Consider the following 21866-nt stretch of genomic DNA (forward strand, 5'->3'; position numbering starts at 1 on the left):
CAAGATCATTAAAATCCATCCATTTTTCGATTTTCTAGAGCCAACCTAACCTAACCTAATCAAAAAACCAGGTGACTGCGAAAGTGTATAATTACCATAATTTTTTGTAAAGGATTATTTTGCAAAATCGTTTTTTTTTACGATTTAAAACAGTAAAACTATGAGAAATTTTCATTCCAGCTATTTCTACTATTTTTTTTTATAAATCCGCTGTCAAATGGAACATTTTGAGAGCAAGATCATTAAAATCCATCCATTTTTCGATTTTCTAGAGCCAACCTAACCTAACCTAACCAAAAAACCAAGTGACTGCGAAAGTGTATAATTACCATAATTTTTTGTAAAGGATTATTTTGCAAAATCGTTTTCTTTACGATTTAAAACAGTAAAACTATGAGAAATTTTCATTCCAGCTATTTCTACTAATTTTTTTTATAAATCCGCTGTCAAATGGAACATTTTGAGAGCAAGATCATTAAAATCCATCCATTTTTCGATTTTCTAGAGCCAACCTAACCTAACCTAACCAAAAAACCAGGTGACTGCGAAAGTGTATAATTACCATAATTTTTTGTAAAGGATTATTTTGCAAAATCGTTTTTTTTTACGATTTAAAACAGTAAAACTATGAGAAATTTCCATTCCAGCCATTTCTACTAATTTTTTTTATAAATCCGCTGTCAAATGGAACATTTTGAGAGCAAGATCATTAAAATCCATCCATTTTTCGATTTTCTAGAGCCAACCTAACCTAACCTAACCAAAAAACCAAGTGACTGCGAAAGTGTATGATTACCATAATTTTTTGTAAATGATTATTTTGCAAAATCGTTTTCTTTACGATTTAAAACAGTAAAACTATGAGAAATTTTCATTCCAGCTATTTCTACTAATTTTTTTTATAAATCCGCTGTCAAATGGAACATTTTGAGAGCAAGATCATTAAAATTCATCCATTTTTCGATTTTCTAGAGCCAACCTAACCTAACCTAACCAAAAAACCAAGTGACTGCGAAAGTGTATAATTACCATAATTTTTTGTAAAGGATTATTTTGCAAAATTGTTTTCTTTACGATTTAAAACAGAAAAACTATGAGAAATTTTCATTCCAGCTATTTCTACTAATTTTTTTTATAAATCCGCTGTCAAATGGAACATTTTGAGAGCAAGATCATTAAAATCCATCCATTTTTCGATTTTCTAGAGCCAACCTAACCTAACCTAACCAAAAAACCAAGTGACTGCGAAAGTGTATAATTACCATAATTTTTTGTAAAGGATTATTTTGCAAAATCGTTTTCTTTACGATTTAAAACAGAAAAACTATGAGAAATTTTCATTCCAGCTATTTCTACTAATTTTTTTTATAAATCCGCTGTCAAATGGAACATTTTGAGAGCAAGATCATTAAAATCCATCCATTTTTCGATTTTCTAGAGCCAACCTAACCTAACCTAACCAAAAAACCAAGTGACTGCGAAAGTGTATAATTACCATAATTTTTTGTAAAGGATTATTTTGCAAAATCGTTTTCTTTACGATTTAAAACAGTAAAACTATGAGAAATTTTCATTCCAGCTATTTCTACTAATTTTTTTTATAAATCCGCTGTCAAATGGAACATTTTGAGAGCAAGATCATTAAAATCCATCCATTTTTCGATTTTCTAGAGACAACCTAACCTAACCTAACCAAAAAACCAGGTGACTGCGAAAGTGTATAATTACCATAATTTTTTGTAAAGGATTATTTTGCAAAATCGTTTTCTTTACGATTTAAAACAGTAAAACTATGAGAAATTTTCATTCCAGCTATTTCTACTAATTTTTTTTATAAATCCGCTGTCAAATGGAACATTTTGAGAGCAAGATCATTAAAATCCATCCATTTTTCGATTTTCTAGAGCCAACCTAACCTAACCTAACCAAAAAACCAGGTGACTGCGAAAGTGTATAATTACCATAATTTTTTGTAAAGGATTATTTTGCAAAATCGTTTTTTTTACGATTTAAAACAGTAAAACTATGAGAAAATTCCATTCCAGCCATTTCTACTAATTTTTTTTATAAATCCGCTGTCAAATGGAACATTTTGAGAGCAAGATCATTAAAATCCATCCATTTTTCGATTTTCTAGAGCCAACCTAACCTAACCTAACCAAAAAAACCAAGTGACTGCGAAAGTGTATGATTACCATAATTTTTTGTAAAGGATTATTTTGCAAAATCGTTTTCTTTACGATTTAAAACAGTAAAACTATGAGAAATTTTCATTCCAGCTATTTCTACTAATTTTTTTTATAAATCCGCTGTCAAATGGAACATTTTGAGAGCAAGATCATTAAAATCCATCCATTTTTCGATTTTCTAGAGCCAACCTAACCTAACCTAACCAAAAAACCAGGTGACTGCGAAAGTGTATAATTACCATAATTTTTTGTAAAGGATTATTTTGCAAAATCGTTTTTTTTACGATTTAAAAACAGTAAAACTATGAGAAATTTCCATTCCAGCCATTTCTACTAATTTTTTTTATAAATCCGCTGTCAAATGGAACATTTTGAGAGCAAGATCATTAAAATCCATCCATTTTTTCGATTTTCTAGAGCCAACCTAACCTAACCTAACCAAAAAACCAAGTGACTGCGAAAGTGTATGATTACCATAATTTTTTGTAAATGATTATTTTGCAAAATCGTTTTCTTTACGATTTAAAACAGTAAAACTATGAGAAATTTTCATTCCAGCTATTTCTACTAATTTTTTTTATAAATCCGCTGTCAAATGGAACATTTTGAGAGAAAGATCATTAAAATCCATCCATTTTTCGATTTTCTAGAGCCAACCTAACCTAACCTAACCAAAAAACCAAGTGACTGCGAAAGTGTATAATTACCATAATTTTTTGTAAAGGATTATTTTGCAAAATCGTTTTCTTTACGATTTAAAACAGTAAAACTATGAGAAATTTTCATTCCAGCTATTTCTACTAATTTTTTTTATAAATCCGCTGTCAAATGGAACATTTTGAGAGCAAGATCATTAAAATCCATCCATTTTTCGATTTTCTAGAGCCAACCTAACCTAACCTAACCAAAAAACCAAGTGACTGCGAAAGTGTATGATTACCATAATTTTTTGTAAAGGATTATTTTGCAAAATCGTTTTCTTTACGATTTAAAACAGTAAAACTATGAGAAATTTTCATTCCAGCTATTTCTACTAATTTTTTTTATAAATCCGCTGTCAAATGGAACATTTTGAGAGCAAGATCATTAAAATCCATCCATTTTTTCGATTTTCTAGAGCCAACCTAACCTAACCTAACCAAAAAACCAGGTGACTGCGAAAGTGTATAATTACCATAATTTTTTGTAAAGGATTATTTTGCAAAATCGTTTTTTTTTACGATTTAAAACAGTAAAACTATGAGAAATTTCCATTCCAGCCATTTCTACTAATTTTTTTTATAAATCCGCTGTCAAATGGAACATTTTGAGAGCAAGATCATTAAAATCCATCCATTTTTCGATTTTCTAGAGCCAACCTAACCTAACCTAACCAAAAAACCAAGTGACTGCGAAAGTGTATGATTACCATAATTTTTTGTAAATGATTATTTTGCAAAATCGTTTTCTTTACGATTTAAAACAGTAAAACTATGAGAAATTTTCATTCCAGCTATTTCTACTAATTTTTTTTATAAATCCGCTGTCAAATGGAACATTTTGAGAGAAAGATCATTAAAATCCATCCATTTTTCGATTTTCTAGAGCCAACCTAACCTAACCTAACCAAAAAACCAAGTGACTGCGAAAGTGTATAATTACCATAATTTTTTGTAAAGGATTATTTTGCAAAATCGTTTTCTTTACGATTTAAAACAGTAAAACTATGAGAAATTTTCATTCCAGCTATTTCTACTAATTTTTTTTATAAATCCGCTGTCAAATGGAACATTTTGAGAGCAAGATCATTAAAATCCATCCATTTTTCGATTTTCTAGAGCCAACCTAACCTAACCTAACCAAAAAACCAAGTGACTGCGAAAGTGTATGATTACCATAATTTTTTGTAAAGGATTATTTTGCAAAATCGTTTTCTTTACGATTTAAAACAGTAAAACTATGAGAAATTTTCATTCCAGCTATTTCTACTAATTTTTTTTATAAATCCGCTGTCAAATGGAACATTTTGAGAGCAAGATCATTAAAATCCATCCATTTTTCGATTTTCTAGAGCCAACCTAACCTAACCTAACCAAAAAACCAGGTGACTGCGAAAGTGTATAATTACCATAATTTTTTGTAAAGGATTATTTTGCAAAATCGTTTTTTTTACGATTTAAAACAGTAAAACTATGAGAAATTTCCATTCCAGCCATTTCTACTAATTTTTTTTATAAATCCGCTGTCAAATGGAACATTTTGAGAGCAAGATCATTAAAATCCATCCATTTTTCGATTTTCTAGAGCCAACCTAACCTAACCTAACCAAAAAACCAAGTGACTGCGAAAGTGTATGATTACCATAATTTTTTGTAAATGATTATTTTGCAAAATCGTTTTCTTTACGATTTAAAACAGTAAAACTATGAGAAATTTTCATTCCAGCTATTTCTACTAATTTTTTTTATAAATCCGCTGTCAAATGGAACATTTTGAGAGAAAGATCATTAAAATCCATCCATTTTTCGATTTTCTAGAGCCAACCTAACCTAACCTAACCAAAAAACCAAGTGACTGCGAAAGTGTATAATTACCATAATTTTTTGTAAAGGATTATTTTGCAAAATCGTTTTCTTTACGATTTAAAACAGTAAAACTATGAGAAATTTTCATTCCAGCTATTTCTACTAATTTTTTTTATAAATCCGCTGTCAAATGGAACATTTTGAGAGCAAGATCATTAAAATCCATCCATTTTTCGATTTTCTAGAGCCAACCTAACCTAACCTAACCAAAAAACCAGGTGACTGCGAAAGTGTATAATTACCATAATTTTTTGTAAAGGATTATTTTGCAAAATCGTTTTTTTTACGATTTAAAACAGTAAAACTATGAGAAATTTCCATTCCAGCCATTTCTACTAATTTTTTTTATAAATCCGCTGTCAAATGGAACATTTTGAGAGCAAGATCATTAAAATCCATCCATTTTTCGATTTTCTAGAGCCAAAAAAACCAGGTGACCGTGAAAGTGTATAATTACCAAATTTTTCATCATAAAAAAACCAAGCTGCAGTGAAAGAGCACTAGCAAAAACGGTTACTAGTGACGAACAGAACGTGGTAGGAAAGCCCTAGCGGCAGAAATCAGTACCATAAAAGCTCCACCCACGTCAACGCTATTCCGGTTACTTTTGGGTACCAGTGGTATTCAATCACTTTCTGTAATTCTACATACTGTTCATCAGAAATGCATTGCTTGTAATATGTTAACCACAAGGTGTTTAAGCTGCCGTCGTAACGTAAAAATTTGAGAAGGGGCGCGGGAATTTTAAAATTTATAAACCCAGGACGCTGCTTAAAAACTATTCAGGACACTACAAAAACTAGGACATATCCTAGAAAAATAGGACGGTTGGCAACCCTATTTCGATATAAATATAGAAAAATTTTGTAGAAGAAAAATAGAAAAACTTGTCGATTGTGGGTGTTTTACGTTTTTCGGTTGTTATATGAACTTTCTCTGTAGGTGTAACTAACGATGCCCTTTTTTCATGCCCCACGACACATCAAATATTCAAACACTATAAGATATGGAAGCTATTCCAATCATAACGTTCATTGATCTGTCTTGTATACCATACAATGTAGGGTTAACTATATAGAGAGTCGGATATTCTATGGGGAAAACAGTAACCATCGTCAATTAGGCGGCGACGTCGAAACGTCGACATTTTCGATTGCATAAACAAAACCTCGTCGATGGGAATAGATACGAATCCCTTGGTATTCAAACGCGTGAAGAATATACTGATGTATACATGAGCATAGGCGTATCAACGTTATTTGTGAGTCTTCACTTATTTTGCTTTTGTTCTTCATTAGCTTCTTCAAGAGCTTTTTCAAATACGCCAAACTACCTCGTGGGATAAAAATCTCATCTTCATCTTCATCAGAAAACATACGCCTTTTATTTTACTATATAGTGCCACCAAATTCATGATTAAATGGAGTATTCTTGGGAGAGGTTTCTGTTAATTTCATTCTTCATCAAATTTACCTAATTCCGATTCAGAGTTCATCTCTACAATCTTTAGCTCCATTTCTTTGCGTTCTTTGTACTTATTCGATCGATCATATCTTGTAGTCATTTTTGAGCGACCTTTGGCTCTTTTTCCATCTTCTCCTTCCTCCTGTACCAGTTCTAACTGCTGTTCTAGGTGTCGACAACTATTTTTCTCTTCTCCTTGTTATTTTTGTTTATTTGTTGCGTTTTATATTTATCTTTCGTCGCCCTCAACATCAAACCATCATTCTCTCTTTATCTGCTTTGTTTTTACCAGGTTCGGTTATTCTTTTATCGTGTTTGAATGTCTCCTCATTTCTTTTTAATTGATTAGTTCGTATATTTCTTTCAGCTTCTTACGTGACCGATAGGCCCTTTTTACACCAAACGAATCCGAATCAATCTGGATCACTCCGAATCAATTCGTCATCTCCACTCTTTCACACCAGCTGAATCAACCTGAATCTATAAAAATCCTTTCATCTTCTTTTTGTTTTCCTTCTTTTAGTTGCTATCATCATGGACGTAGTTGTTTTAAATGCAATAGTGTTTCGTAGGAGGCAACGGCGGAAACAGAAAACAAGAAAAGTGTGGATACATCACATAAATAGGAAAAGGTCGTATTTTGGTATCCATCTCGTATGGTTGGTGATTCAAGACTGACCGGACGAGGAATCTGACAGGTTGAATCAAGTGCGACCTCGAGTCAAACCTGATTGAACCAGATTCGAATTCGTTTGGTGTGAAAGGGCCCTTAGGAGACATTTTGAAATCTATTTGTGTTAAATACATTAAAATATTATTAAAGAAATTATAAAAAATAAATTTTTACTATGAAAATTTAGTATGTAAAAACCTGAGATCCTACAAGCAAAAAGATCTATCGCAAATTACATCAGCTGATCTATTTAGAACCGCAGCTGCGAAATTATCATACTTTTCACTCCTTGTATATCTATAACTAACTGTATCTAGTTTTAAATAATAGACAATATATTAATACGCAAATAAAAATATTAATGGAATTGCTGTGTTGATTTTATGCATTCGTATATTTCAATATTAAATATTTGAGTCAGTTTGGCAACACAGCAGGTTATCGAACGGTATATTACGTTTTACGCTTAGAATTGTTAAATAAACAACGTGGAGCATTCATAAGATGTCTTCCATTCGATTTTCGCTGTAGGTGTAGTAACAACTTTATAACAATCGAAAGTAAAACTTTTTTCATTGTAGTAACATGAGTATCGATAGTAATTGTTGCCTTATTTTCTATTCTATAGTAGTGACTATAGTCGCCGGTCTTTATGTACTTTTGGACGTCAATTACTTTCTCAGAATTTTGTTTACACTAGGATGGAGTGCGCTGTTCGAAAAGAGAAAGAAACTCAGTGATGGGACCCAAATATACGGTGAGTTGTTTGTTTTTTCATATTATTTTAGCTTTAATCTAATCAAAATTTGGAATAGTTAAACGTATTTGTTTATACAACTTTTATTCAATCCATTGCAATAAAATTATAGTTAATATTTCTTATTATAGCGGTTTAAAAATAGTCTTTGAACTCTTAAAGGTAATAGAAGTGATTTTCAGCTCAAACCTACCGACCAGTTTCAAGCATAAATCAAGCACATTATTAACTTCCTCTTTTTCTTACAAAAGGCCTTTTCCTGAGTTGTTCCCGAGTCACTGAGCTCCGGTTATCATACCATTTTTTGGTGACCTGTCTTGTGTATTAGATTTTTGTTTAATTGAGTCTTCTTAGTTGAAACACTCATATTTATATACCGGTGTCATCATCTTATCTACGTCATATTATTAATTATCTGCTTTTAGCACTCCATCAACACTTTCAACCATCGATCTCCAACCTGAGTGAAGCTTTTTGACATTTGACATGGTGTAGAGCTACTGCTGTCTTTCTGTTATATCCTGGTTATAATCTATGCTTTTTTAAACACTCCTGTTATAGTTTTAATCCTTAGTACACGAGGGTTGTACCAAAAGTTGAGCTACTAATGAGCTATAGCTTCGAGAGAAGGTGCCGTGTGCAGTGGTTTCTCATTCTCGAGCCTTTACGAGCTAGAGCAGTTACTTAATTTTGTTTTATCACAAAATATTGTGATTTTCATCATTATCACTTTGGTTCCTTTGCTTCACTTTCTGCTATTCAGTTGTCACTTAAAATAAATTGGTATCTTCTCATTACATACGTTTCTACCATTTTGACATCTACGTAGTGCGATTCTTCTTCTTTTTGGCCTTATACAGTACACAGAGTGAGTTCTCAAATATATTTATAGACGTCGCAACAAGTTTTAACAAAATTTGAATTTACTGCTTCGATACAGTTTATTATAGTAGAGATCGAACCACTACTCAGTCAAATTGTTTTAAAAAATGTCTCAAATTGAGTTATAGAGCTGTCATAAAATTTTTGATTGAAGGAGGATTGACATTAACACAAGTAGAAAACAGAATGAAGTCTATGGTGGATTCTATCAACATTTTCGACAATTGAAAGTTGTTTCGTTGGGAGAGAGGATTATTAGAAGTCGACTACTCCAGAAAACATTCAAAACAGAAGAAATTGCAGCATAGACCTTCCAAAACAAGTCTTCTTAGGATCCTACATCAGTATTCAGATATGACGAAAATAATAAAAGATATTCCATGGAATGGTATCAAAAAGAAAAATTAGTGCCAGCAAAGGTCACAAAAAGCACCAAAAAAGTGATGGCTACAATATTTTGATTGAAACAAATAGAACCTGTGACTTATTAAGACAGTTGTCTCAGAAAGTAATCATAAAAAATGCTGAGGTCTGCGTTTGGTTGTTTGGTTCTTGACAATGCTCCAGTCTACGCTGCTTTGCTTTCCAAGACTACTATACACGAAAGAGGCTTCACTGAGTTTGAACACCCACCATATAATCCAGATCTAGCCCTGTCGGACTATTTTTTGTTTGGAAAACTAAAGACCGAATTAAGAGGTGAAAGATTTAACAGCGACGATGAAATTCAACAGGCCGGGTACGAAATGGAAGTGGTTTCATGTTTCTTTTGTGTTTTGAAACTAGGAATTTCTCAAAATTTTTATTCAGAACACACTGAAGCTCGCTATTTATCCGGAAATTCTTACATTAGCAAGATTTTCAAATTTGTGGAGATTTTACAAGAAAGAAATTTTCATTTTCTAAAAGATGACTAATCAAAATATTACTCGCATTAAAACTATTTTTTCTTTTACATACTTCGGAAAACAATGAACATACTTAACCTAACCTAACCATTGTTTCTAAATTATATTGACCTTTTATTTCCATCATTGAATTAATCACATATAAATAACTTATTAACACATTGTATGCTAATTTTCATTAATGTCTATATAAATATTAGTTTTCCTTTAAAATTTTTTTGTTCCCACAATAAAATCTGTGACCATTTTATATAATAAACATGAATGTCACTTCATCAACGAGGGATTGTTTATTCTCACCCCTTTCCTAATTTGGATGCGTTACAACTCATGACTGGGATATTTCAGGTAAACGAAAAGGTAGTTCGAGAATATGATACAACTCGTGATGGATTCATTAAGATAGTAAACTTTGAGATCGAGTTTTGAGGTACTCTAATTCTTCTTTTTACCTCATCCAGGATTATATGCTGGCCATTCCATAACTCTAAAACGAATCTCAACAATGTAATCTAAAAATGTATATGCTGGTCTCATCTGAGAACAGAAAAGATCCCAATTGATCCAACGTTCAATTCAGATGAACCGTAGACGTTTTTGCCAATGAGCTAGAGTATGTTTTGGACCAATCGCAGGTGTTTTAGGCATCAGATTATTTTTCTGCAGTCTTGTTCGGGTTTCAAACAGCAAATTTATTTTTTGATTTGGTGAATAATTGAGAAAAAAATATAGTTAAAGACAAATGTTTACTCTGAACCGATTTCTATTCATGCCAGTGTTTATTTCAGTCCTCAATTAAAATCCCGAGTTGTCGTTAATGTTTTTTACAGAATTTTCTGAATAATGTGTCATTTTGACCATTGAAAACGTACAGGGTGGTCTCGAAAAACTACAACCGCTGAAGATAAACGTAATCGACGACTCATGGGCACGGAAATAACAGCTCGGGAAGTTGCGTTTGATTATTTCTACAGTGAAAATGAGATTTAGAGAAAGTAGTCTTTTTGGAAGGATACTAGTGAAAATTAAGAGGTTGTAGTGGGCTGAATAACGTAAAAATTGAACGGGAAGAGTTTTATGGAGTGTTTTCGAAGGTCAAAGAAAGGACAAATGTTGGATCTATGTAGATTGGAATGTGAAAGCTCGGCGATGATTCAGAGGAAAGGCAACTTGAGATCTGGTAAAGATTGAAGGGATTTTGAAGAAACAAGGCTATACAAAAATATGAAATTCATCTTCTACCTTCACAACAATGATACACATGATAGAAACTATTTGTCCGACCTTGACTCGATTGAGTTGTTGTGGTACAAATTAGACAGTTTCTTACATCTTTGGAATATCCTTAAAAACGAAAGGAACCAAAAGGATGACGATTATTTGTCGAAGTTATTATATAGACCAAATTTTCTATTATTATTATTAGTATTAATATAAATATTTTCTAGGTATATGTACGTCTCAAGACATGGATATTTTCTTTAAGCACATGAACAATGCAAGGTATGTTCGAGAACTTGATTTCGCTAGATTCCACTTTTATTACATAACAGGAATGTACGCGGAAATAAAGAAAAATAAAGGACACGTTTTACAGACTGCATCGAATATAAGATATAGGAGAACTATACCTTGGTTCAATACATATAAAGTTACTACAAAGGTAAATAATATATAGTGTTGTTAAAATTTCATTTCAATGATTTATCCAAGGACGAATTATGTAATGGTTATTTAAACGATGTATTTATGTCAAAGTAAACATGAAATATTTGTTCTATTGGAATTTGAACTGGTCGTTAAAGATTTTGTATAGTTATCATCGATTAAATGACGTTTTATAACGCAGTTGTATGCAGAATATGATTTTTGAAATGGACATGCTAGTTGAAGATTTTCTAGTCTGCGAAAATGCTATTAAAAAATGAATTTAAAAAGTTTCATAACTATTTTCATCAGCAAATGAGATGAATGTTTCTTAAATTAGGCATCAAAAAACGTCAAAAACTCAGTTAATAATTGACCAGTTAAAGTTATTGCTTTCTTGTAGACACGTTGCTTAGAAGAAGTCCATCATTTCATCTTTAACAAATATTTTTTAGAAGTATATTCACTAGTATAAATCCAACAATCTCAAAAAGATAATGAGGATCAAAACATTCGTAAAATAAACTAAATTTTAGAAAGTATATAGGGTGTCTCATACAAAACGAAAGCTTTAATATTACAGGAAACTTATAAAGGGTTATGGTGGTCCTGTGGAAGGAATTATCCCCCCTTCGGTGTACCCACATGAAATTAACTTCCATTAAGTTCAAAGTTTCGGTGCAGTTCCATAGTAACTATGATTCAATTTTATAAAACTCCAGTATTTGTAGGGCACCTCTCTCTCTCTCTCTTCTAGCCGTTTTCTATCCTTTGGATATAGGCCTCTCTCATATTTTTCCAGTTTTCCCTGTTCTGTGCCACTTGGTACCAGTTAAGTCCGGCTGTTCTCTTGATATCATCATACCATCTTTGTTGTGGTCTGCCGGTGCTTCTTTTCTCCCCCCAAGGTCTCCATCTTGTTATTTTTCCGCTCCAGTTGGTGTTATTTCGAGCAACATGTCCGGCCCAGTTCCATTTAAGACTACCTATTCGCCTCACTATGTCCTCGATTTTGGTTCTATTTCTTATCCACTCATTGGTTTTATGGTCTTTAAGCGTTATTCCTATCATTTTCCGTTCTATTGATCTTTGATGTACCTTTAATTTATTCAAGATTTTCTTTGTTAGGACCCATGTTTCACATCCGTAGGTTGTTACTGGGAGAATGCATTCCATGTAAACCTTGGTTTTTAGTTTGAGGGGTAGGTTGGAGTTGAAGACGTGTCGCATCTTCCCGTAGGCCGCCCATCCTAGATGTATTCTGTGGTTAATTTCAAGTTCTTGATTGGTTTTACCCAATGTTAATTCTTGACCTAGGTAGATATAAGAGTTCACTTTCTTTATCTGTTGTCCTCGCACATTTATACTCTCTTTGTTTGTCCGTTGGTTTGTCATGAATTTGGTTTTAGAAATGTTCATTTCTAGGCCTACTTTTCTTGCTTCTTGTTGTAGTTCTATAAGCATGTATTCTAATTCTTCACTGTTTGGGGCAAAAATGGCAATGTCATCGGCAAATCTTAGGTTACTTAGTTTTTCTCCCGATATATCAATTCCTCTGTCTTCCCAATGTAGGCTCTTAAAAACGTCTTCTAGCACCAGTGTAAACAATTTGGGTGACACAATGTCTCCTTGTCTAACGCCTCTTTTAATTATGATTTCCTCAGTGTCTTCATACCTTCATGCCTTACTTTCATTTTTGAGTTGTCGTTTAGTGTCTGTATAATGTCAATATATCGTTGGTCTATTCTTGCATTTTTCATTGACCTGATAATTGCCCAAAATTCAACTGTGTCGAAGGCCTTTCTAAAATCTATGAAGGCAATCCATAATGGGATGTTATATTCCGTTACTTTTTCGTTCAGTGTCCTTACGGTGTGGAGATGTTCTATTGTACTCATGCCTTTTCTGAAGCCCGCCTGCTCATAGGGTTGGTATGCGTCGAGTTTGAATTCAAGGCGGTTTGCTATTATTCTCATAAAAAGCTTGTAGATCTGTGATAGCAGGCTGATTGGTCTATAGTTTTCTAGGTTGCTTGGATCACCTTTCTTATATATCAGTATGACTATCGCGGTGTTCCAATCCTGTGGTATTCTTCCCTCGGTTAGGCATGTATTAAATAATGATTTAAGCTCTCTTATCAGTAGGCTTCCACCTTCCTTCAACATTTCCGGTATGATGTTATCGTCACCTGCCGCCTTTCCGTTTTTTAGTTGATTTAAAGCTTTTACAATTTCTTCCTCTTCAATCTCAGGTAGATCCTCGGAGCCAACGTTACATATCCTGTTTTTATGGTCACTGTTTGCTTTTCTAACATCCTCATTGTCTATTTTGGACTCGTACAGACCTGTGTAGAACTTCTCTGTTACCTTGAGTATCTCTCTTCGATCTTCTGTTATGTTACCTTGTCCGTCTCTCAATTTGATCATTTCTTTTTTATGTGCGTTTTCTTTTTTAAAGATGTTCAGACCTCTGTTTTGCTGTATCAACTCCTCTATTCGATTTTCTTGATACTTTCGTATGTCCTGCTTGGCCGTTTTCCTTGCTGTTTTGTTTAGTTCGGCATACTCTACTGTATTCCTTTTGTTGTCTTTAATGAGCTCTCTCCTTCTTTCCAGTAGCTGTTTGGTTTGTGTTGTAAACTTTTCTATTCTTTTAGTTTTTGATGATACTAAACTTGTAGTTGTTTCTTTCAGTTCTTTTACCAGTCTATTGTTTGTTTCGTCCAAGCTCTCGTGTGATGATGTTGTTTCCTTTGTTAGTCGTTCTGTCAATCTTTTGCTATATATTGACTTGTTGTCTCTTATTGTATCAGGATCTATACGGTATTGCGTGCTGTTGAATTTTTTTGCTCTTTCCAATTTTGTGTTTAATACGATCCTGCACCGGACTAATCTGTGGTCGCTGCCCGTATTAAAGGAATTAAGAACGTCAACTTCTTGGACGATATGTTTATTTGGTGTCAGCACGTAGTCTATTTCGTTTTTTGTAATTCCATCCGGGCTGGCCCAGGTCCATTTTTTGTGAGGTCTTTTTTTGAAAAACGTATTCATTATGTATAGTTGTTCTTTTTCCAGGAAATTTGCAAGCATCGTCCCTCTTTCATTTCGTTTCCCCAGTCCAAATTGTCCAACATACTGTGAGCTATTACACTGCTCTCCTATTCTTGCGTTGAAGTCTCCTATTATCAGCGTGTATCTTGTCTTATTTTCTGTTAGGCTCTGTGTGATTTCATCATACAGCACCTCGATCTCTTCGTCCTCATGACTACTTGTTGGGGCATAGATTTGAACGACTTTAATTGTTATATTGGAGTTAATCTTAAGTGTTATGTATATTACTCTATCTGATATGGTTTTAAGTATTTGAAGATTTGGGGAGATTCGTTTGTTGATAAGAAAACCCACACCACCCAAACTATTATCTTCTCTTCCTTTGTAGAATAGGATATGTCCTGATCTTAGTCTAATGGATTCTTCACCTCTTCTCCTTGTTTCTGATATTCCCAGCATATCCCAGTTTATTCTGTCCAGTTCGTACTGTAGTTCCGTTAACCTTTCCTCATTTCCAATTGACCTAGCGTTATAAGTTGCAATGTGAAGTTGGCAGCCTTGTTTTACCCAGGGATTCTTAGCACCCCCTGCTCTACGACTGGTCTGACCGCTACCTTGGCCAGGGTCGTTCGAGCCGCTGGGCACTGGGGGCCATTGTTTTTGGTATGTCTTCATATGAGAGGGGTTTAGCCATAAAACACCACGTTGGCCAGACGTCTTGGTGAGTGTAGGTTCAGCCGCCCCTAACCTGGGGAGCCGTCGCTGTTTGCAGCCGCCCACTCTGGGTCAGACGCTGCAGATTTTTCCTGTTGGTCCACGGGGCGTATTTGATTTCCGCCCTACCACCCATATCTGGGAAGCATTCCCCTATCCGCCACCCGGGGACGCGCTCTCTAGGAGTTACAGGCTCTCCCGAGAGTGTAGGGCACCTGCTATCTGATAAATATCATTGTGATGAGATGCATCTAAGGCTAGCGCATGTTTCCCCAATAGAAAATGGAAGGTTTTGAGCCCATACCGAGCTTGGTTTCTGTACCAAATATTCCTGCCCCTACTTGACAGTGTAGAATACTAATTTGCCTCGTGTAAAAGTCAAGTTACTGGGCTTCAAGTCCTGTGCTTTGTACGCCTTAAGTCTATAATGTTTGTCTGTCTAATGACAGACCTTTGCAACTTATCTAGGGATGTTTCCCCAATTTAACCACCAAAAGAAAGGTGTATAACTTATGATAGGTTGTACAATGGAGTAGTACATCCAGCTCATTATTTTGGGTTTCAAACTTCACGTTCATCCGACCTTATGTAGCAGTTGTATAAAGCACTTTATGCCTTATTGCTTGAAGATGTTGTCTCCATGTTAGTCTCTGATCGAAATAATTGATATCTGTCTTAAATGCTTGTTCGATTCCGTTTGTTCTGAAGGTTTATATTGGATAATTTTTACCACTTAGAATTATAACCAGGTATCCGAAGACTTCATACATGCAAAGTTGTAATAATCCAAGGTTCGATGGCTCGAATCCTCGTGAATGAACGATGGAATTTCTTGGCGTATTTGGATAAAGGCACCTTCAATGTGGTACCAGTACTCAGGGATGTAACTCCATATGAAGCTAGTATAAAGACTTTAAAAAGATTAAACCAATGCAGTGCGTATTTTCTTCGCTTCAAACTTTTGTTTAAAACTTAAACCAAATGCTTTATCATCCAAAAAAGAATAAATAGTTGTATATCGATGTTATTATTTGTAGATTGTATATTGGGACGAGAAAACGATGTACATTGAACAACAATTCGTTACACTACATGATGGTTTTATAAGAGCGGTGGTTTTAAGTAAGCAAACCACAATTGGTCTTAACGTACCTGAGATGATGGCTAAATTAACAGGTTGCGATGTTTCACATAGACCCCAAATGCCCGAAGAACTCCAAGATTGGTTATCTTCTATGGAGAAGAGCAGTAACAGATTGAGGAAAAAAGATTAATTATACATATATCTTGTTTTTTTTGTTATATGGAAGGGTGTTTTTTAGAAGTTAATAAATATTAGTAAGCGACTGAGTTTTATTTATATTTTTCCCGATACAAAGCAGTAGTTAATAACGACAGACCCAAATTCCAGATTTCCCAACGTTTTGATGCAATTAAAAATACTCAGGATGGCAACTGTAAGGATTCTACGTCGTTTTGGTACAAAATTTTCTTTAATTAGTCTCCTAAGGACTTTATATATTCACCCTTACGGTTCCCGAATTTTTTATCCTCTACACAAATATATATTTAAATAATTGTTTGTTTTCGAAATTATTTCACATTGAGAGACACAACTCCTTCTTATGGTATACCTTCACATATCCTACTACAGTTTTAGAGGTATACATCTCGCATGATTTAAGTCGTATCTTATCAAAAGAAGTCAGCTTATAAGGGTTGATACAACGGTGTCTTCGTGCGAGCCAATAAAATGTGAAATATCTCAAGACTGTTTATCAATGACACTTCCTATCCAGACATCAGCGAAATGATCTGTATGCGGACAATACTAGTTTCTTTTGATGTCGCGGCACTTTACAGGACATATCTTGTCACCTATTCACCTACTCCCTCTAAAATTCACAAAAAAGAAATAGCAAAATGCTTACCTTGCTTTTTTTTAGCAAAACCACGTTAAATCAATCAAATTATATTCACAGTTTTCATGCGATGACTTTTTTGTGATTAATCCGGAGGAATCTATTATTTTGGTTGCTGTTTGATCTCTGGTGTATAGCAGAAGCTTTACTTTTCTTCTTAAGAGTATTTAGACTCATAGTATCTAGTATTTAACGAAGTCACCAACTCAGATATTTTCTCTAACCTTCTTACGACTTTAAGTTAATTGTCACATTACAAATTCTGTTCAAATTACATCGATTTAGGGGCAAATAGAAACTGAGGTTACTGAAGTTCAAAAAGGTCCTGATACTGTGATTAATTGACAAAAGATTTGGACAGTTGATAGTTATTAGTACCATTAAATTAATTGAAAAAGCTAAAGAAAACTTATTTACCGAAACTCAAATTATAGGAAAATATTTAAGTCTATTATATAATTTTTTTGAGTAAATTTCAAAAGTAATGTCATAAATCTAATAATAATGATGTGGAAACTCATAGAATAAAATTTATATTTTTATACTGCACCCCTAGATCAACACGGGATAACAAAATCAATGTTTTTATATACCATTATTGTAGCTGGCTAATTTCATATTTAGCTTGTTATACTATCACTTTAACTGGATATTTAGTTTTATGGTCTTCTAAATTGATTGATTGACTGATTTGAAAAGATACTGCTTATCGTTCTTTCACTGAAATTTTATTAAATAAAAAAAAAATTTAATCGTTATATTTTACGAAGCAACATCATATTCTCATTCGTAATGATTATATAAGTGAAAGTTTACTGTAGATACAAGGCCAGGACGTTATACCAATTTCTCTTAAGCCGGTACTACACGATGCGTCCATTGCTTTCAACGTCGGACGTTGGATTAATTAGACGTATCGTGTGGTCGTAGTGAGCATGACAATCGACGAATCTGTTGCTTACAACGTTGAAATTGGAACGTTGGCCAAGAAAAGGCGGTTTTTAAAGGAGAACGTTGGAATTGGAACCAATATTTGTACAAATAAACATACTTCTTGTCCTCTTGCGCGTGAATATTACGTATTTTGTATGAAAAACCATTATCTACAAATTATTTTGAAAGAAATTATATCGGTTGTTCATCATTTTATGGAAACGCGACACCAATATCAGCAACTCGCACTCACTATATAATTTTTCACGCTTGTTTACAGCGTTGCATTAGGCCTTCGTCATATGTTCAGTCAATGCATCGTGTACTGCATCCAGTTTTCCTTCCAACGTTCAGCCTTTCATTGGAATGCGAATGTTGGACGCATCGTGTAGTTGCAGCGCTGCATCCAGTTGTCCTTCCAATGTTCACCCTTTCATTGGAATGCGAATGCTGGACGCATCGTGTAGTTGCATCGCTGCATCCTGTTTTCCTTCCAATTTCAGCTTTTCATTGGACGCATCGTGTAGTTGCATCGCTGCATCCAGTTTTCCTTTCAATGTTCAGCCTTTCATTGGAATGCGAATGTTGGACGCATCGTGTAGTTGCAGCGCTGCATCCAGTTTTCCTTCCAATGTTTAGACTTTCGTTGGAATGCAAATGTTGGACGCGACGTGTAGTTGCATCGCTGCATCCTGTTTTCCTTTCAATGTTCAGCCTTTCATTGGAATGCGAATGTTGGACGCATCGTGTAGTTGCAGCGCTGCATCCAGTTTTCCTTCCAATGTTTAGCCTTTCGTTGGAATGCAAATGTTGGACGCGACGTGTAGTTGCATCGCTGCATCCTGTTTTCCTTTCAATGTTCAGCCTTTCATTGGAATGCGAATGTTGGACGCATCGTGTAGTTGCAGCGCTGCATCCAGTTTTCCTTCCAATGTTTAGCCTTTCGTTGGAATGCAAATGTTGGACGCGACGTGTAGTTGCATCGCTGCATCCTGTTTTCCTTTCAATGTTCAGCCTTTCATTGGAATGCGAATGTTGGACGCATCGTGTAGTTGCAGCGCTGCATCCAGTTTTCCTTCCAATGTTTAGCCTTTCGTTGGAATGCAAATGTTGGACGCGACGTGTAGTTGCATCGCTGCATCCTGTTTTCCTTTCAATGTTCAGCCTTTCATTGGAATGCGAATGTTGGACGCATCGTGTAGTTGCAGCGCTGCATCCAGTTTTCCTTCCAATGTTTAGACTTTCGTTGGAATGCAAATGTTGGACGCGACGTGTAGTTGCATCGCTGCATCCTGTTTTCCTTTCAATGTTCAGCCTTTCATTGGAATGCGAATGTTGGACGCATCGTGTAGTTGCAGCGCTGCATCCAGTTTTCCTTCCAATGTTTAGCCTTTCGTTGGAATGCAAATGTTGGACGCGACGTGTAGTTGCATCGCTGCATCCTGTTTTCCTTTCAATGTTCAGCCTTTCATTGGAATGCGAATGTTGGACGCATCGTGTAGTTGCAGCGCTGCATCCAGTTGTCCTTCCAATGTTCACCCTTTCATTGGAATGCGAATGCTGGACGCATCGTGTAGTTGCATCGCTGCATCCTGTTTTCCTTCCAATTTCAGCTTTTCATTGGACGCATCGTGTAGTTGCATCGCTGCATCCAGTTTTCCTTTCAATGTTCAGCCTTTCATTGGAATGCGAATGTTGGACGCATCGTGTAGTTGCAGCGCTGCATCCAGTTTTCCTTCCAATGTTTAGACTTTCGTTGGAATGCAAATGTTGGACGCGACGTGTAGTTGCATCGCTGCATCCTGTTTTCCTTTCAATGTTCAGCCTTTCATTGGAATGCGAATGTTGGACGCATCGTGTAGTTGCAGCGCTGCATCCAGTTTTCCTTCCAATGTTTAGCCTTTCGTTGGAATGCAAATGTTGGACGCGACGTGTAGTTGCATCGCTGCATCCTGTTTTCCTTTCAATGTTCAGCCTTTCATTGGAATGCGAATGTTGGACGCATCGTGTAGTTGCAGCGCTGCATCCAGTTTTCCTTCCAATGTTTAGCCTTTCGTTGGAATGCAAATGTTGGACGCGACGTGTAGTTGCATCGCTGCATCCTGTTTTCCTTTCAATGTTCAGCCTTTCATTGGAATGCGAATGTTGGACGCATCGTGTAGTTGCAGCGCTGCATCCAGTTTTCCTTCCAATGTTTAGCCTTTCGTTGGAATGCAAATGTTGGACGCGACGTGTAGTTGCATCGCTGCATCCTGTTTTCCTTTCAATGTTCAGCCTTTCATTGGAATGCGAATGTTGGACGCATCGTGTAGTTGCATCGCTGCATCCTGTTTTCCTTTCAATGTTCAGCCTTTCATTGGAATGCGAATGTTGGACGCATCGTGTAGTTGCAGCGCTGCATCCAGTTGTCCTTCCAATGTTCACCCTTTCATTGGAATGCGAATGCTGGACGCATCGTGTAGTTGCATCGCTGCATCCAGTTGTCCTTCCAATGTTCACCCTTTCATTGGAATGCGAATGCTGGACGCATCGTGTAGTTGCATCGCTGCATCCTGTTTTCCTTCCAATTTCAGCTTTTCATTGGACGCATCGTGTAGTTGCATCGCTGCATCCAGTTTTCCTTTCAATGTTCAGCCTTTCATTGGAATGCGAATGCTGGACGCATCGTGTAGTTGCAGCGCTGCATCCAGTTGTCCTTCCAATGTTCACCCTTTCATTGGAATGCGAATGTTGGACGCATCGTGTAGTTGCAGCGCTGCATCCAGTTGTCCTTCCAATGTTCAGCCTTTCATTGGAATGCGAATGTTGGACGCATCGTGTAGTTGCAGCGCTGCATCCAGTTGTCCTTCCAATGTTCACCCTTTCATTGGAATGCGAATGCTGGACGCATCGTGTAGTTGCATCGCTGCATCCTGTTTTCCTTCCAATTTCAGCTTTTCATTGGACGCATCGTGTAGTTGCATCGCTGCATCCAGTTTTCCTTTCAATGTTCAGCCTTTCATTGGAATGCGAATGTTGGACGCATCGTGTAGTTGCAGCGCTGCATCCAGTTTTCCTTCCAATGTTTAGACTTTCGTTGGAATGCAAATGTTGGACGCGACGTGTAGTTGCATCGCTGCATCCTGTTTTCCTTTCAATGTTCAGCCTTTCATTGGAATGCGAATGTTGGACGCATCGTGTAGTTGCAGCGCTGCATCCAGTTTTCCTTCCAATGTTTAGCCTTTCGTTGGAATGCAAATGTTGGACGCGACGTGTAGTTGCATCGCTGCATCCTGTTTTCCTTTCAATGTTCAGCCTTTCATTGGAATGCGAATGTTGGACGCATCGTGTAGTTGCAGCGCTGCATCCAGTTTTCCTTCCAATGTTTAGCCTTTCGTTGGAATGCAAATGTTGGACGCGACGTGTAGTTGCATCGCTGCATCCTGTTTTCCTTTCAATGTTCAGCCTTTCATTGGAATGCGAATGTTGGACGCATCGTGTAGTTGCAGCGCTGCATCCAGTTTTCCTTCCAATGTTTAGCCTTTCGTTGGAATGCAAATGTTGGACGCGACGTGTAGTTGCATCGCTGCATCCTGTTTTCCTTTCAATGTTCAGCCTTTCATTGGAATGCGAATGTTGGACGCATCGTGTAGTTGCAGCGCTGCATCCAGTTTTCCTTCCAATGTTTAGCCTTTCGTTGGAATGCAAATGTTGGACGCGACGTGTAGTTGCATCGCTGCATCCTGTTTTCCTTCCAATTTCAGCTTTTCATTGGATGCATCGTGTAGTTGCATCGCTGCATCCAGTTTTCCTTTCAATGTTCAGCCTTTCATTGGAATGCGAATGTTGGACGCATCGTGTAGTTGCAGCGCTGCATCCAGTTTTCCTTCCAATGTTTAGCCTTTCGTTGGAATGCAAATGTTGGACGCGACGTGTAGTTGCATCGCTGCATCCTGTTTTCCTTCCAATTTCAGCTTTTCATTGGATGCATCGTGTAGTTGCATCGCTGCATCCAGTTTTCCTTTCAATGTTCAGCCTTTCATTGGAATGCGAATGTTGGACGCATCGTGTAGTTGCAGCGCTGCATCCAGTTTTCCTTCCAATGTTTAGCCTTTCGTTGGAATGCAAATGTTGGACGCGACGTGTAGTTGCATCGCTGCATCCTGTTTTCCTTCCAATTTCAG

At 36.0% G+C, this 21866-nt stretch overlaps 1 protein-coding gene across 1 annotated transcript; it reads left to right on the plus strand.

The window, feature by feature from the left end:
- The first annotated feature begins 7312 nt into the window (after window positions 1–7312).
- LOC130447060 (protein THEM6-like) lies at window positions 7313–16198 on the plus strand. The gene is made up of 4 exons (XM_056783683.1): window positions 7313–7417; window positions 7472–7647; window positions 10886–11100; window positions 15886–16198. Exons 1-4 carry the CDS (start codon window positions 7395–7397, stop codon window positions 16120–16122), a joined length of 651 nt encoding a protein of 216 aa, XP_056639661.1. The 5' UTR covers window positions 7313–7394; the 3' UTR covers window positions 16123–16198.
- The last annotated feature ends 5668 nt before the right edge of the window (window positions 16199–21866 follow it).

The sequence above is a fragment of the Diorhabda sublineata genome, chromosome 7 (assembly GCF_026230105.1).
Source record: "Diorhabda sublineata isolate icDioSubl1.1 chromosome 7, icDioSubl1.1, whole genome shotgun sequence".
Taxonomy (NCBI): Eukaryota; Metazoa; Arthropoda; class Insecta; order Coleoptera; family Chrysomelidae; genus Diorhabda; species Diorhabda sublineata.